Below are 13,946 nucleotides of genomic sequence, written 5' to 3' on the forward strand. Positions count from 1 at the left end.
GCTGCCTCTGAATTGTTGTCAAAGGTATTTAGTACTGAATGCCTGCTGGTAAATTCAACACACCCAGAAGATCCCTGCACTGCCTCCTCTTACTACTCGAATGGAAAGTCACACACCTCCCTTCCTCACTTGCCTAACTCTGCCTGTAGGCTGATTACATGTCGTAATATGTGTTCCAAGAACAGTTCAGCCTCCCACATTGACTTAGTGAGCTCAGCTAATCCCCAGGCTTAGAAACCGGTAGTCAGAGACACTTTCCGCACGTGTAGTCATCACGCACACACAAAGCATGTATCGCACATCATGGACTTCAACTTTTTCTTCCCTCCCCCAATCATATTAAACTAAACCTATTTTCTTTTAAAAGTGGGATAAAATCAAACATAACAACTTAGTGATGTAACACCCCCATATATCATTTTACACCAAGTGTACCTCAAAGTTGAACTCCTTTGCACTCCACTGGTCCTTCACTGCTCAAGACTAATAACACACTAAATTTCTACTGTCTTACTCCATAGCTCAAATGCCGAAGAAAAAGCCAGACAATCAAAGAACAGGTCATCATATTATTTATGTAATATGAGCATAGGGATTGCTAGATGAAGAAATTACTTTCCGTTCGCCTACCAGCCTGGTAGTCTCATGATACAACGATAATGGACTTGTTGACTAATCATGACAATAAATATCTCGCAATTAGTCTACAACAGACACAGACACCAGAAAAACCCCAGTGATGGAGAGTTTTGGGAACCATAGGTCCAAAGTCACATGTTCCTCCCAAGCATTGCTACACTTACCATATGCTTTGTCTCAAATTACTCACCTACCGTATCCCAAAATATAATTTTCTGACTGGAATCTATCTAATTTGTATTTGAATTCATCAATGCTATCTGCTTTCACCATCTCCCAAGGGAGTCAATTCCATACATTGATCACTTGCTCACTGAAATAATGTTTCCACACATGTGTTTTAAATTTACCCTCCTTCAAACGTAGGTGTGTTGTCTGGTTAGAAACATAGAAACATAGAAAATAGGTGCAGGAGTAGGCCATTCGGCCTTTCGAGCCTGCACCGCCATTCAATGAGTCATGGCTGAACATGCAACTTCAGTACCCCATTCCTGCTTTCTCGCCATACCCCTTGATCCCCCAGTAGTAAGGACTACATCTAACTCCTTTTTGAATATATTTAGTGAATTGGCCTCAACAACTTTCTGTGGTAGAGAATTCCACAGGTTCACCACTCTCTGGGTGAAGAAGTTTCTCCTCATCTTGGTCCTAAATGGCTTACCCCTTATCCTCAGACTGTGACCCCTGGTTCTGGACTTCCCCAACATTGGGAACATTCTTCCTGCATCTAACCTGTCTAAACCCGTCAGAATTTTAAACATTTCTATGAGATCCCCTCTCATTCTTCTGAACTCCAGTGAATACAAGCCCACTTGATCCAGTCTTTCTTGATAGGTCAGTCCCGCCATCCCGGGAATCAGCCTGGTGAACCTTCGCTGCACTCCCTCAATAGCAAGAATGTCCTTCCACAAGTTAGGAGACCAAAACTGTACACAATACTCCAGGTGTGGCCTCACCAAAGCCCTGTATAACTGTAGCAACACCTCCCTGCCCCTGTACTCAAATCCCCTCGCTATGAAGGCCAACATGCCATTTGCTTTCTTAACCGCCTGCTGTACCTGCATGCCAACCTTCAGTGACTGATGTATCATGACACCCAGGTCTCGTTGCACCTCCCCTTTTCCTAATCTGTCACCATTCAGATAATAGTCTGTGTCTCTGTTTTTACCACCAAAGTGGATAACCTCACATTTATCCACATTGTACTTCTTCTGCCATGCATTTACCCACTCACCTAACCTATCAAAGTCACTCTTCAGCCTCATAGCATCCTCCTCGCAGCTCACACTGCCACCCAACTTAGTGTCATCTGCAAATTTGGAGATACTACATTTAATCCCCTCGTCTAAATCATTAATGTACAATGTAAACAGCTGGGGCCCCAGCACAGAACCTTGCGGTACCCCACTAGTCACTGCCTGCCATTCTGAAAAGTACTCATTTACTCCTACTCTTTGCTTACTGTCTGACAACCAGTTCTCAATCCATGTCAGCACACGACCCCCAATCCCATGTGCTTTAACTTTGCACATTAATCTCTTGTGTGGGACCTTGTCGAAAGCCTTCTGAAAGTCCAAATATACCACATCAACTGGTTCTCCCTTGTCCACTCGACTAGAAACATTCTCAAAAAATTCCAGAAGATTTGTCAAGCATGATTTCCCTTTCACAAATCCATGCTGACTTGGACCTATTATGTCACCTCTTTCCAAATGCACTGCTATGACATCCTTAATAATTGATTCCATCATCTTACCCACTACCGATGTCAGGCTTACTGATCTATAATTCCCCGTTTTCTCTCTCCCTCCTTTTTTAAAAGTGGGGTTACGTTGGCTACCCTCCACTCGATAGGAACTGATCCAGAGTCAATGGAATGTTGGAAAATGACTGTCAATGCATCCGCTATTTCCAAGGCCACCTCCTTAAGTACTCTGGAATGCAGTCCATCAGGTCCTGGGGATTTATCGGTCTTCAATCCCATCAATTTCCCCAACACAATTTCCCGACTAATAAGGATTTCCCTCAGTTCCTCCTTCTTACTAGACCCTCTGACCTCTTTTATATCCGGAAGGTTGTTTGTGTCCTCCTTAGTGAATACCGAACCAAAGTACTTGTTCAATTAGTCTGCCATTTCTTTGTTCCCCGTTATGACTTCCCCTGATTCTGACTGCAGGGGACCTACGTTTGTCTTTACTAACCTTTTTCTCTTTACATATCTATAGAATCTTTTGCAGTCCGTCTTAATGTTCCCTGCAAGCTTCCTCTCGTACTCTATTTTCCCTGCCCTAATCAAACCCTTTGTCCTCCTCTGCTGAGTTCTAAATTTCTCCCAGTCCCCAGGTTCACTGCTATTTCTGGCCAATTTGTATGCCACTTCCTTGGCTTTAATACTATCCCTGATTTCCCTTGATAGCCACGGTTGAGCCACCTTCCCTTTTTTATTTTTACGCCAGACAGGGATGTACAATTGTTGTAATTCATCCATGCGGTCTCTAAATGTCTGCCATTGCCCATCCACAGTCAACCCCTTAAGTATCCTAGCCAATTCACGCCTCATACCTTCAAAGTTACCCTTCTTTAAGTTCTGGACCATGGTCTCTGAATTAACTGTTTCATTCTCCATCCTAATGTAGAATTCCACCATATTATGGTCACTCTTCCCCAAGGGGCCTCGCACAACGAGATTGCTAATTAATCCTCTCTCATTACACAACACCCAGTCTAAGATGGCCTCCCCCCTAGTTGGTTCCTCGACATATTGGTCCAGAAAACCATCCCTTATGCACTCCAGGAAATCCTCCTCCACTGTAATGCTTCCAGTTTGGTTAGCCCAATCTATATGCATATTAAAGTCACCCATGATAACTGCTGCACCATGATTGCATGCACCCCTAATTTCCTGTTTGATGCCCTCCCCAACATCACTACTACTGTTTGGAGGTCTGTACACAACTCCCACTAACGTTTTTTGCCCTTTGGTGTTCTGCAGCTCTACCCATATAGATTCCACATCGTCCAAGCTAATGTCCTTCCTAACTATTGCATTAATCTCCTCTTTAACCAGCAATGCTACACCACCTCTTTTTCCTTTTATTCTATCCTTCCTGAATGTTGAATACCCATGGATGTTGAGTTCCCAGCCCTGATCATCCTGGAGCCACGTCTCTGTAATCCCAATCACATCATATCCGTTAACATCTATTTGCACAGTTAACTCATCCACTTTATTACGGATACTCCTTGCATTAAGACACAAAGCCTTCAGGCTTTGTCCTTTTAGAATTATGATATAGTGTGGCCCTTTTTGTTTCTTGCCTTTGTTTACTCGGCCTTCCACTATTGCTTTTTACCTTTCTACCATCTGTTTCTGACTCCATATTACTTCGCCCTATCTCGCTGCATAGGTTCCCATCCCCCTGCCATATTAGTTTAAACACTCCAGAACTGCATTAGCAAATGTTACCCCGAGGACATCAGTTCCAGTCCTTCCCAAGTGCAGACTGTCCCTTTTGTACAGGGACTGTTCTTTACAAGTTGAAGCAGCTCGTCATGGTTTACATTATCTAGTCCCTTTAGAATCCTCCAAAAAGCAATCTTAGCATCTCTCAACCATCTCTCTTCCAGTGATGAAATGCCAAATTGACACAATCACTGCCTCATAATCCAATCAATCATTCTGGTTGCTCTCTTATGTACTTATGTATCCTTTCAATGGCTTCAAAATCCTTTTTGTAATGTGGCGATCAGAACTGTACACAGCATTCTAATTGTTGACACACCAATGGCAGGATTACCTCACTGTTCAATATTGACCACTTTGTGAAGCACTTTGCATTTCTCTACATTGAATTTCATTTGTCACCTGTCTGCCCAATTCCCGAGTATATGCACACCTCCTGTAGCTTGCCCTGTTCAGCTTTGTATTTTCTGCAAATTTAGCCATTGTGCTTGTGACTCCATGTATGAAGAAGATATTAGACAAAATATATCGCAAGACAGACACCTGTGTGACCCCACTGGTAACATTGTCCCAGGCTGATGACGATCCTTGTACCACACTGCTCTCGTTTCTATCGGTCAACCAATTGCGCATCCATTGTAAAATATCTTCACTGATTCCCACATTTTTATTTTCAGCAGTCAATTAATTAACCTTATTCTATGTTAAACCAGTCCACAGGTAAGGCACAGTTTCTAGTTTTGAAGGACTAAAATTAAATAAAGTCAAAATACAAAACAGTGAAAATCTTGGAGGGAAACTTTGGGTCGTTTGTGCCTTCCGTTAGCACCCTTGGGAAACCAGTAGCGGCGGCGCAAAAATTCGTTAGCGTTTTGTGATGCTGCTGCAGGCGATGCCCGCAACTTCACGGGGCGCGTACGAGGCCGAAGGCTGCTTGCGGGGTGAAAATTAAAGGACAGGTGCGGCAGTAAAAAATTAGTGGTTGACTTACCTGTCACTTGATTGTAAATGGCAGGGTCCGTGCTGTGATCTTGCAGACCGGCACTCCACTTGTGTGTAGGGCTGATGCCACAGCCCCCTGCTCCCTGGTGGTCCAGCGATGACCCCGTTTCTCCCTCCACAGAGTCGGCAGCTTGGCCCGCCCCTTTAGAAACATAGAAACATAGAAAATATGTGCAGGAGTAGGCCATTCGGCCCTTCTAGTCTGCACCGCCATTCAATGAGTTCATGGCTGAACATTCAACTTCAGTACCCCATTCCTGATTTCTCGCCATACCCCTTGATCCCCCTAGTAGTAAGGAATACATCTAACTCCTTTTTGAATATATTTAGTGAATTGGCCTCAACAACTTTCTGTGGTAGAGAATTCCACAGGTTCACCACTCTCTGGGTGAAGAAGTTCCTCCGCACCTCGGTCCTAAATGGCTTACCCCTTATCCTTAGACTGTGACCTCTGGTTCTGGACTTCCCCAACATTGGGAACATTCTTCCTGCATCTAACCTGTCTAACCCCGTCAGAATTTTAAATGTTTCTATGAGGTCCCCTCTCATTCTTCTGAACTCCAGTGAATACAAGCCCAGTTGATCCAGTCTTTCTTGATAGGTCAGTCCCGCCATCCCGGGAATCAGTCTGGTGAACCTTCGCTGCACTCCCTCAATAGCAAGAATGTCCTTCCTCAGGTTAGGAGACCAAAACTGTACACAATACTCCAGGTGTGGCCTCACCAATGCCCTGTACAACTGTAGCAACACCTCCCTGCCCCTGTACTCAAATCCCCTCGCTATGAAGGCCAACAGGCCATTTGCTTTCTTAACCGCCTGCTGCACCTGCATGCCAACCTTCAATGACTGATGTACCATGACACCCAGGTCTCTTTGCACCTCCCCTTTTCCTAATCTGTCACCATTCAGATAATAGTCTGTCTCTCTGTTTTTACCACCAAAGTGGATAACCTCACATTTATCCACATTATACTTCATCTGCCATGCATTTGCCCACTCACCTAACCTATCCAAGTCGCTCTGCAGCCTCATAGCATCCTCCTCGCAGCTCACACTGCCACCCAACTTAGTGTCATCCGCAAATTTGGAGATACTACATTTAATCCCCTCATCTAAATCATTAATGTACAGTGTAAACAGCTGGGGCCCCAGCACAGAACCTTGCGGTACCCCACTAGTCACTGCCTGCCATTCTGAAAAGTACCCATTTACTCCTACTCTTTGCTTCCTGTCTGACAACCAGTTCTCAATCCATGTCAGCACACTACCCCCAATCCCATGTGCTCTAACTTTGCACATCAATCTCTTGTGTGGGACCTTGTCGAACGCCTTCTGAAAGTCCAAATATACCACATCAACTGGTTCTCCCTTGTCCACTCTACTGGAAACATCCTCAAAAAATTCCAGAAGATTTGTCAAGCATGATTTCCCTTTCACAAATCCATGCTGACTTGGACCTATCATGTTACCTCTTTCCAAATGCACTGCTATGACATCCTTAATAATTGATTCCATTATTTTACCCACTACCGATGTCAGACTGACCGGTCTATAATTCCCTGTTTTCTCTCTCCCTCCTTTTTTAAAAAGTGGGGTTACGTTGGCTACCCTCCACCCGATAGGAACTGATCCAGAGTCAATGGAATGTTGGAAAATGACTGTCAATGCATCCACTATTTCCAAGGCCACCTCAAGTACTCTGGGATGCAGTCCATCAGGCCCTGGGGATTTATCGGCCTTCAATCCCATCAATTTCCCCAACACAATTTCCCGGCTAATAAGGATTTCCCTCAGTTCCTCCTCCTTACTAGACCCCCCGACCCCTTTTATAACCGGAAGGTTGTTTGTGTCCTCCTTCGTGAATACCGAACCAAAGTACTTGTTCAATTGGTCCGCCATTTCTTTGTTCCCCGTTATGACTTCCCCTGATTCTGACTGCAGGGGACCTACGTTTGTCTTTACTAACCTTTTTCTCTTTACATTTCTATAGAAAGTTTTGCAATCCGTCTTAATGTTCCCTGCAAGCTTCTTCTCATACTCCATTTTCCCTGCCCGAATCAAACCCTTTGTCCTCCTCTGCTGAGTTCTAAATTTCTCCCAGTCCCCAGGTTCGCTGCTATTTCTGGCTAATTTGTATGCCACTTCCTTGGCTTTAATACTATCCCTGATTTCCCTTGATAGCCACGGTTGAGCCACCTTCCCTTTTTTATTTTTATGCCAGACAGGAATGTACAATTGTTGTAGTTCATCCATGCGGTCTCTAAATGTCTGCCATTGCCCATCCACAATCAACCCCTTAAGTATCATTCGCCAATCCGTCCCAGCCAATTCACGCCTCATACCTTCAAAGTTAGCCTCCTTTAAGTTCTGGACCATGGTCTCTGAATTAACTGTTTCATTCTCCATCCTAATGCAAGGGGAGGGGCCTATCTTCCCACCAGTGCTACACGCCCTGCCGCGCAACACTGGAAACTTCATGTTCCTTTGCGCCTCGGTTCCACCCCCGCCCCCACCCCCCCCGGAGCGGAAGTGAAGCGTGATATTTTGCGGTAAGCCCACTCTCGCTCGCGGGGTGGGACTTCTTCGCCTGGCGCAGGAACCTGGCTGTTACCGCCCCCCCGAATTTGCGGGCCTTCGCTTTTTTTTGCCGCATTTACTCACTGAAGCTAAGCTCCACACTCTCCGAGACTTTTACGCTCCACTGATTGCTCACTGCTCAATATTGATCATTGATTAGAAACGCAGATGTGCCTTAACTAGTGCTTTAGTGGATATATGCACTACGAAATGTGATGCTTAACTTCACAGATCAGAAGGTTCCAGGTTTAACTCTGCCCACTACTGACTAAGCTAATCTCAGTTGGGCTAGCAGTAGGGATGCGACAATTAATCTTGGAGCCCATGGGCTAGAGAACAGAAAAATCAGTCAAACTTCGCAGTCCTGATCATCCAGTAAAGATCGGATTAGGCTCGGTTTCAGTGGTCGAACAGCTTGTCGAGACTCACTGGCTAGGTTCGCGGATGAAGGTTCTTGGGCAAGGTACTGGAGGGCGGTCTGTGCTCTTGAGATGGTTCTTCAGAAGAGATGGGGAGAAAAGCGTGGGGGGGAGGGGAGGTCATACCTGAGTAAGGAAAAGAATTGGTAGGAAAAAAAGATTTGCATTTAGATAGCACCTTTCACGACCACCGGACATCCCAAGTACTTTACAGTCAATGAAGTACTTTTCGAAGTGCAGTCACTGTTGTAATGTGGGAAGGGATTGGGCCAAAATGTTATTTCTCTAAATCTTGACTTTAATTGTTGTACTCATGTGAGTTTTTGTTCCCTGCAGATGCAGCCGCAATTAGTTCTTCTTCCCTGAAGTGTAAAGGAATGGATCTCAACCCCATCCTCAACTTGGAGTGGAAATGTCCCATTGGGGTGAACAGTGGCTTTTTGATCCATGCTATACTAAACTCCAGCATTGAAATAGCTGAAAAGAGTATGAATTGTACCCCAGATCAACAACAGCAATTCAACCTGAGCAAAGTTGCATTCTTCACAAACTACATTGTGAACATTACCACCTTGTCGTGTGGTCTTTCAAGTACACCAACCAGTATAGACTGCAAATCTGGGATTACACGTAAGTATAAGCTCAGCACACTCACTCACTGTGAACGAATAGGTGTGACACTGGAGCGTTGGCACCAAAAGAGACTTCTCGACATATCATTGTCATGCTTTCTTCCAAAGTTAATTTTTTAATCAGTTTCTACTAACCTTATTTTTATTCTGGGGGGACTGGTTAGTAATCCTCTTTCACTAAACAAAACAATGAACCATTGCGATGCTTTGTAGACTTACAGAACCTTGCAGTACAGAAGGAGGCCATTTGGCCCATCGTGCCTGTGCCAACTTTTTGAGCTGTCCAATTTGTCCCATTCTCCCGCTCTTTCTCAAAAGCAATTTTCGTTCTTTTCAAGTATATATTCAATTCTCTTTTGAAGATTACTATTGAATCTGCTTCCATCATCCTTTCAGGCAGTGCATTCCAGATCATCATCATTCTCAGCTCATTTCTGGCCAAATATCTTAAATTTGTGTCGACTGGTTACCGACCCACCCACCACTGCAAACAGTTTTTCCTTATTTACTCTGTCAAAACCGTTCATAATTTTGAACACATCTATTAAATCTCCCTGCAACCTTCTCGAATCTGAAGAGAACAATCCCAGTTTCTCCAGTCCCTCCACAAAACTGAAGTCTCAGTTTCCTGGTGTAATTCTAGTAAATCTCCTCTGCAGTTGGACACATTACACCCGCTGAGGCCTAAACAATGATTTATAAAGGTTTAGCATAACTTCTTTGCTTTTATGCTCTATGCCTCTATTTGTAAAGCCAAGGATTCCATATGATTTTTTTCAATCATGCTTTATCACCACCTCCTGCCACGTTCAAAGGTTTGTGTCTGTGAATCCCCAGGTCTCTCTGTTCCTGCATCCCCTTTAAAATTGTACCAACTCGTTTCTATTGCTTCTCCTCATTCTTCTTCTCAAAATGCATCACTTCAGGGATCCTAATACCGACCCTGGAGACACCACTGTATACTTCTCTTCATTCTGAAAAACAACCGTTCACCAATACCTCTGTCTCTTTGCCAGTGTTGTATCCATGCTGCCACTGCCCATTTAATCCCGTAAGCTTCAATATTGCAAACAAGTCTATTATAAGTGGCACGTTATCAAACGCCTTTTGAAAGTCTGCACACACAACATCAACTGCACTGCCCTCAACAACCTTCTCCATTATTTCATCGAAGAACTCAAGTTTATCAGACAAGACTTGCCTCGAACAAATCCATGTTGGCCATCATTAATTATGAACTGAACATTTATCATAAGCCTCCTTTTTCTGTTTCATTGTAATCTCCATGTGCGGGAAGTGTATCCAGCTGCAGCTCCTGACAGACCGCATTGCGGCACTGGAGCTGCGCATGGATTCACTCTGGAGTATCCGCGATGCTGAGGATGTCGTGAATAGCACGTTTAGTGAGTTTGTCACACTGCAGGTAAAGGTTACTCAGGCAGATAGGGAATGGGTGACCATCAGGTAAAGCAGTAAAAGGAAGGTAGTGCAGGGGCTCCCTGCGGTCATCCCCCTCCAAAACAGATACACTGCCTTGGGTGCTATTGGAGGGGATGACTCATCAGGGAAAGGCAGCAGCAGCCAGGTTTATGGCACCATGGGTGGCTCTGCTGCACAGGAGGGCAGGAAAAAGAGTGGGAGAGCAATAGTGGTAAGGGATTCTATTGTAAGGGGAATAGATAGACGTTTCTGTGGCTGCAACCGAGACTCCAGGATGGTATGTTGCCTCCCTGGTGCAAGGGTCAAGGATGTCTCGGAGTGGCTGCAGGACATTTTGGAGGGGGAGGGTGAACAGCCAATTGTCATGGTGCATTTAAGTACCAACGATATAGGTAAAAAACAAGATGAGGTCTTACAAGCTGAATTTAGGGAGCTAGGAGTTAAATTTAAAAAGTAGGACCTCAAAGGTAGTAATCTCAGGATTGCTACCGATGCCACGTGCTAGTCAGAGTAGGAATTGCAGGATAGCTAAGATGAATACGTGGCTTGAAGAGTGGTGCAGGAGGGAGGGATTCAAATTCCTGGGACATTGGAACCGGTTCTGGGGGAGGTGGGACCAGTGCAAACCGGACGGCCTGCACCTGGGCAGGACTGGAACCAATGTCCGAGGGGGAGTGTTTGCTAGTGCTGTTGGAGAGGGGTTAAACTAATATGGCAGAGGGATGGGAACCTATGCAGGAAGACAAAGGGAAGTAGAATGGGGGCAGAAGCAAAAGATAGAAAGAAGAAAAGTAAAAGTGGAGGGCAGAGAAACCCAAGGCAAAAATCACATTACAGCAAAATTCTAAAGGGACAAACTGTTTTAAACAGATAAGCCTGAAAACCCTGTGCATCAATGCGAGGAGTATTCGTAATAAGGTGGACGAATTAACTGCGCGGGCAGCTATTAATGAATATGATATAATTGGCATTACAGAGACATGGCTCCAGGGTGACCAAGGCTGGGAATTCAACATCCAGGGGTATTCAACATTCAGGAAGGATAGACAGAAAGGAAAAGGAGGTGGGGTAGTATTGCTGGTTAAAGAGGAAATTAACGCAATAGTAAGGAAGGACATTAGCTTGGATGATGTGGAATATGTATGGTAGAGCTGCGGAATACCAAAGGGCAGAAAACACTATTGGTGGTCTGTACCGTTTGGTGGTACAGACCACCAAACGGTAGTAGTGAGGTTGGGGACAGCATCAAAAAAGAAATTAGGGATGTGTGCAATAAAGGTACAGCAGTTATCATGGGTTGACTTCAATCTACATATAGATTGGGCTAACCAAACTGGTAGCAATGCGGTGGGGGAGGATTTCCTGGAGTGTATTAGGGATGGTTTTCTAGACCAATATGTCGAGGAACCAACTAGAGGGCTGGCCTTCCTAGACTGAGTGATGTGTAATGACAAAGGATCTAATTAGCAATCTTATTGTGTGAGTGACCACAATATGGTAGAATTCTTTATTAAGATGGAGAGTGACACAGTTAATTCAGAGACTAGGGTCCTGAACTTAAGGAAAGGTAACTTCGATGATATGAAATGTGAATTGGCTAGAATGGACTGGCAAATGATAATTAAAGGGTTGACAGTGGATAGGCAATGACAAACATTTAAAGATCACATGGATAAACCTCAACAATTGTACATCCCTGTCTGGAGTAAAAATAAAACAGGAAAGGTGGCTCAACCGTGGCTAATAAGGGATATTAAGGATAGTGTTAAATCCAAAGAAGAGGCATATAAATTGGCTAGAAAAAGCAGCAAACCTGAGGACTCAGAGAAATTTAGAATTCAGCAGAGGAGGACAAAGGGTTTAATTAGGAGGGGAAAATAGAGTATGAGAGGAAGCTTGCTGGGAATATAAAAACTGACTGAAAAAGCTTCCATAGATATGTGAAGAGAAAAAGATTAGTGAAGACAAACATGGGTCCCTTGCAGTCAGAATCAGGTGAATTTATAATGGGGAACAAAGAAACGGCAGACCAGTTGAACAAATACTTTGGTTCTATCTTCACGAAGGAAGATGCAAATAACCTTCCGGAAATACTAGGGGGCCGAGGGTCCAGTGAGAAGGAGGAACTGAAGGAAATCGTTATTAGACAGGAAATTGTGTTCGGGAAATTGATAGGATTGAAGGCCGATAAATCCTCGGGGCCTGATGGTCTGCATCCCAGAGTACTTAAGAAAGTGGCCCTAGAAATAGTGGATGCATTGGTGATCATTTTGCAACAGTCTATTGACTCTGGATCAGTTCCTATGGACTGGAGGGTAGCTAATGTAACACCACTTTTCAAAAAAGGAGGGAGAGAGAAAACGGGTAATTATAGACCGGTTAGCCTGACATCAGTAGTAGGGAAAATGTTGGAATCAAATATTAAAGATGAAATAGCAGTTATTTGGAAAGCAGTGACAGGATCGGTCCAAGTCAGCGTCGATTTATGAAAGGGAAATCATGCTTGACAAATCTTCTAGTATTTTTTGAGGATGTAACTAGTAGAGTGGACAAGGGCGAACCAGTGGATGTGGCGTACTTGGACTTTCAAAAGGCTTTTGACAAGTCCCACTCAAGAGACTGGTGTGCAAAATTAAAGCACATGGTATTGGGGGCAATGTATTGTCGTGGATAGAGAACTGGTTGGCAGACAGGAAGCAGAGAGTCGGGATAAACGGGTCCTTTTCAGAATGGCAGGCAGTGACTAGTGGGGTGCCGTTGGGACCCCAGCTATTTACAATATACATTAATGATTTAGATGAAGGAATTGAGGGTAATATCTCCAAGTTTGCTGATGACACTAAACTGGGTGGCAGTGTGAGCTGTGAGGAGGATGCTAAGAGGCTGCAGGGTGACTTAGACAGGTTAGGTGAGTGGGCAAATGTATGGCAGATGCAGTATAATGTGGATAAATGTGAGGTTATCCACTTTGGGGGCAAAAACGAGAAGACAGAATATTATCTGACTGGATTATGAAATGGGGAGGTGCAACGAGACCTGGGTGTCATGGTACATCAGTCACTGAAAGTTGGCATGCAGATATGGCAGGCAGTTAAGAAAGCAAATGGTATGTTGGCCTTCATAGCGAGAGGATTTGAGTATAGGAGCAGGGAGGTCTTGTTGCAGTTGTACAGGGCCTTGGTGAGGCCACACCTTGAGTATTGTGTGCAGTTTTGGTCTCCTAATCTGAGGAAGGACACTCTTGCTATTGAGGGAGTGCAGTGAAGGTTCATCAGACTGATTCCCGGGATGGCAGGACTGCCATATGAAGAAAGACTGGATCGACTAGGTTTATATTCACTAGAATTAAAAAGAATGAGAGGGGATCTCATAGAAGCATATAAAATTCTGACGGGACTGGACAGATTAGATGCAGGAAGAATGTTCCTGATGTTGGGAAAGTCCAGAACCAGGGGTCACAGTCTAAGGATAAGGGGTAAGCCATATAAGACTGAGATGAGGAGAAACTTTTTCACTCAGAGAATTGTGAACCTGTGGAATTCTCTACCACAGAAAGTTGTTGAGACCAGTTTGTTGGATATATTCAAAGGGGAGTTAATGTGGTCCTTATGGCTAAAGGGATCAAGTTGTATGGAGAGAAAGCAGGAATGGGGTACTAAAGTTGCATGATCAGCCATGATCATATTGAATGGTGGTGCAGGCTCGAAGGGCCAAATGGCCGACTCCTATTTTCTATGTTTTTATGTTTCTTTAGTCATCCACGAAACTCTACCT

The 13,946-nt window shown here is 44.3% G+C and overlaps 1 protein-coding gene across 2 annotated transcripts in view; it reads left to right on the forward strand.

The window, feature by feature from the left end:
- ptprja (protein tyrosine phosphatase receptor type Ja) overlaps positions 1-13,946 on the forward strand; it is a 275,279-nt gene that overhangs the window by 203,654 nt on the left and 57,679 nt on the right. For both annotated transcript variants that reach the window (XM_070899743.1, XM_070899744.1), the window contains one exon: positions 8,437-8,730. In XM_070899743.1, the coding sequence (XP_070755844.1) occupies positions 8,437-8,730 (294 nt within the window). The remainder of the gene's footprint in view (positions 1-8,436; positions 8,731-13,946) is intronic.

This window comes from Pristiophorus japonicus, chromosome 14 (assembly GCF_044704955.1).
Source record: "Pristiophorus japonicus isolate sPriJap1 chromosome 14, sPriJap1.hap1, whole genome shotgun sequence".
NCBI lineage: Eukaryota > Metazoa > Chordata > Chondrichthyes > Pristiophoridae > Pristiophorus > Pristiophorus japonicus.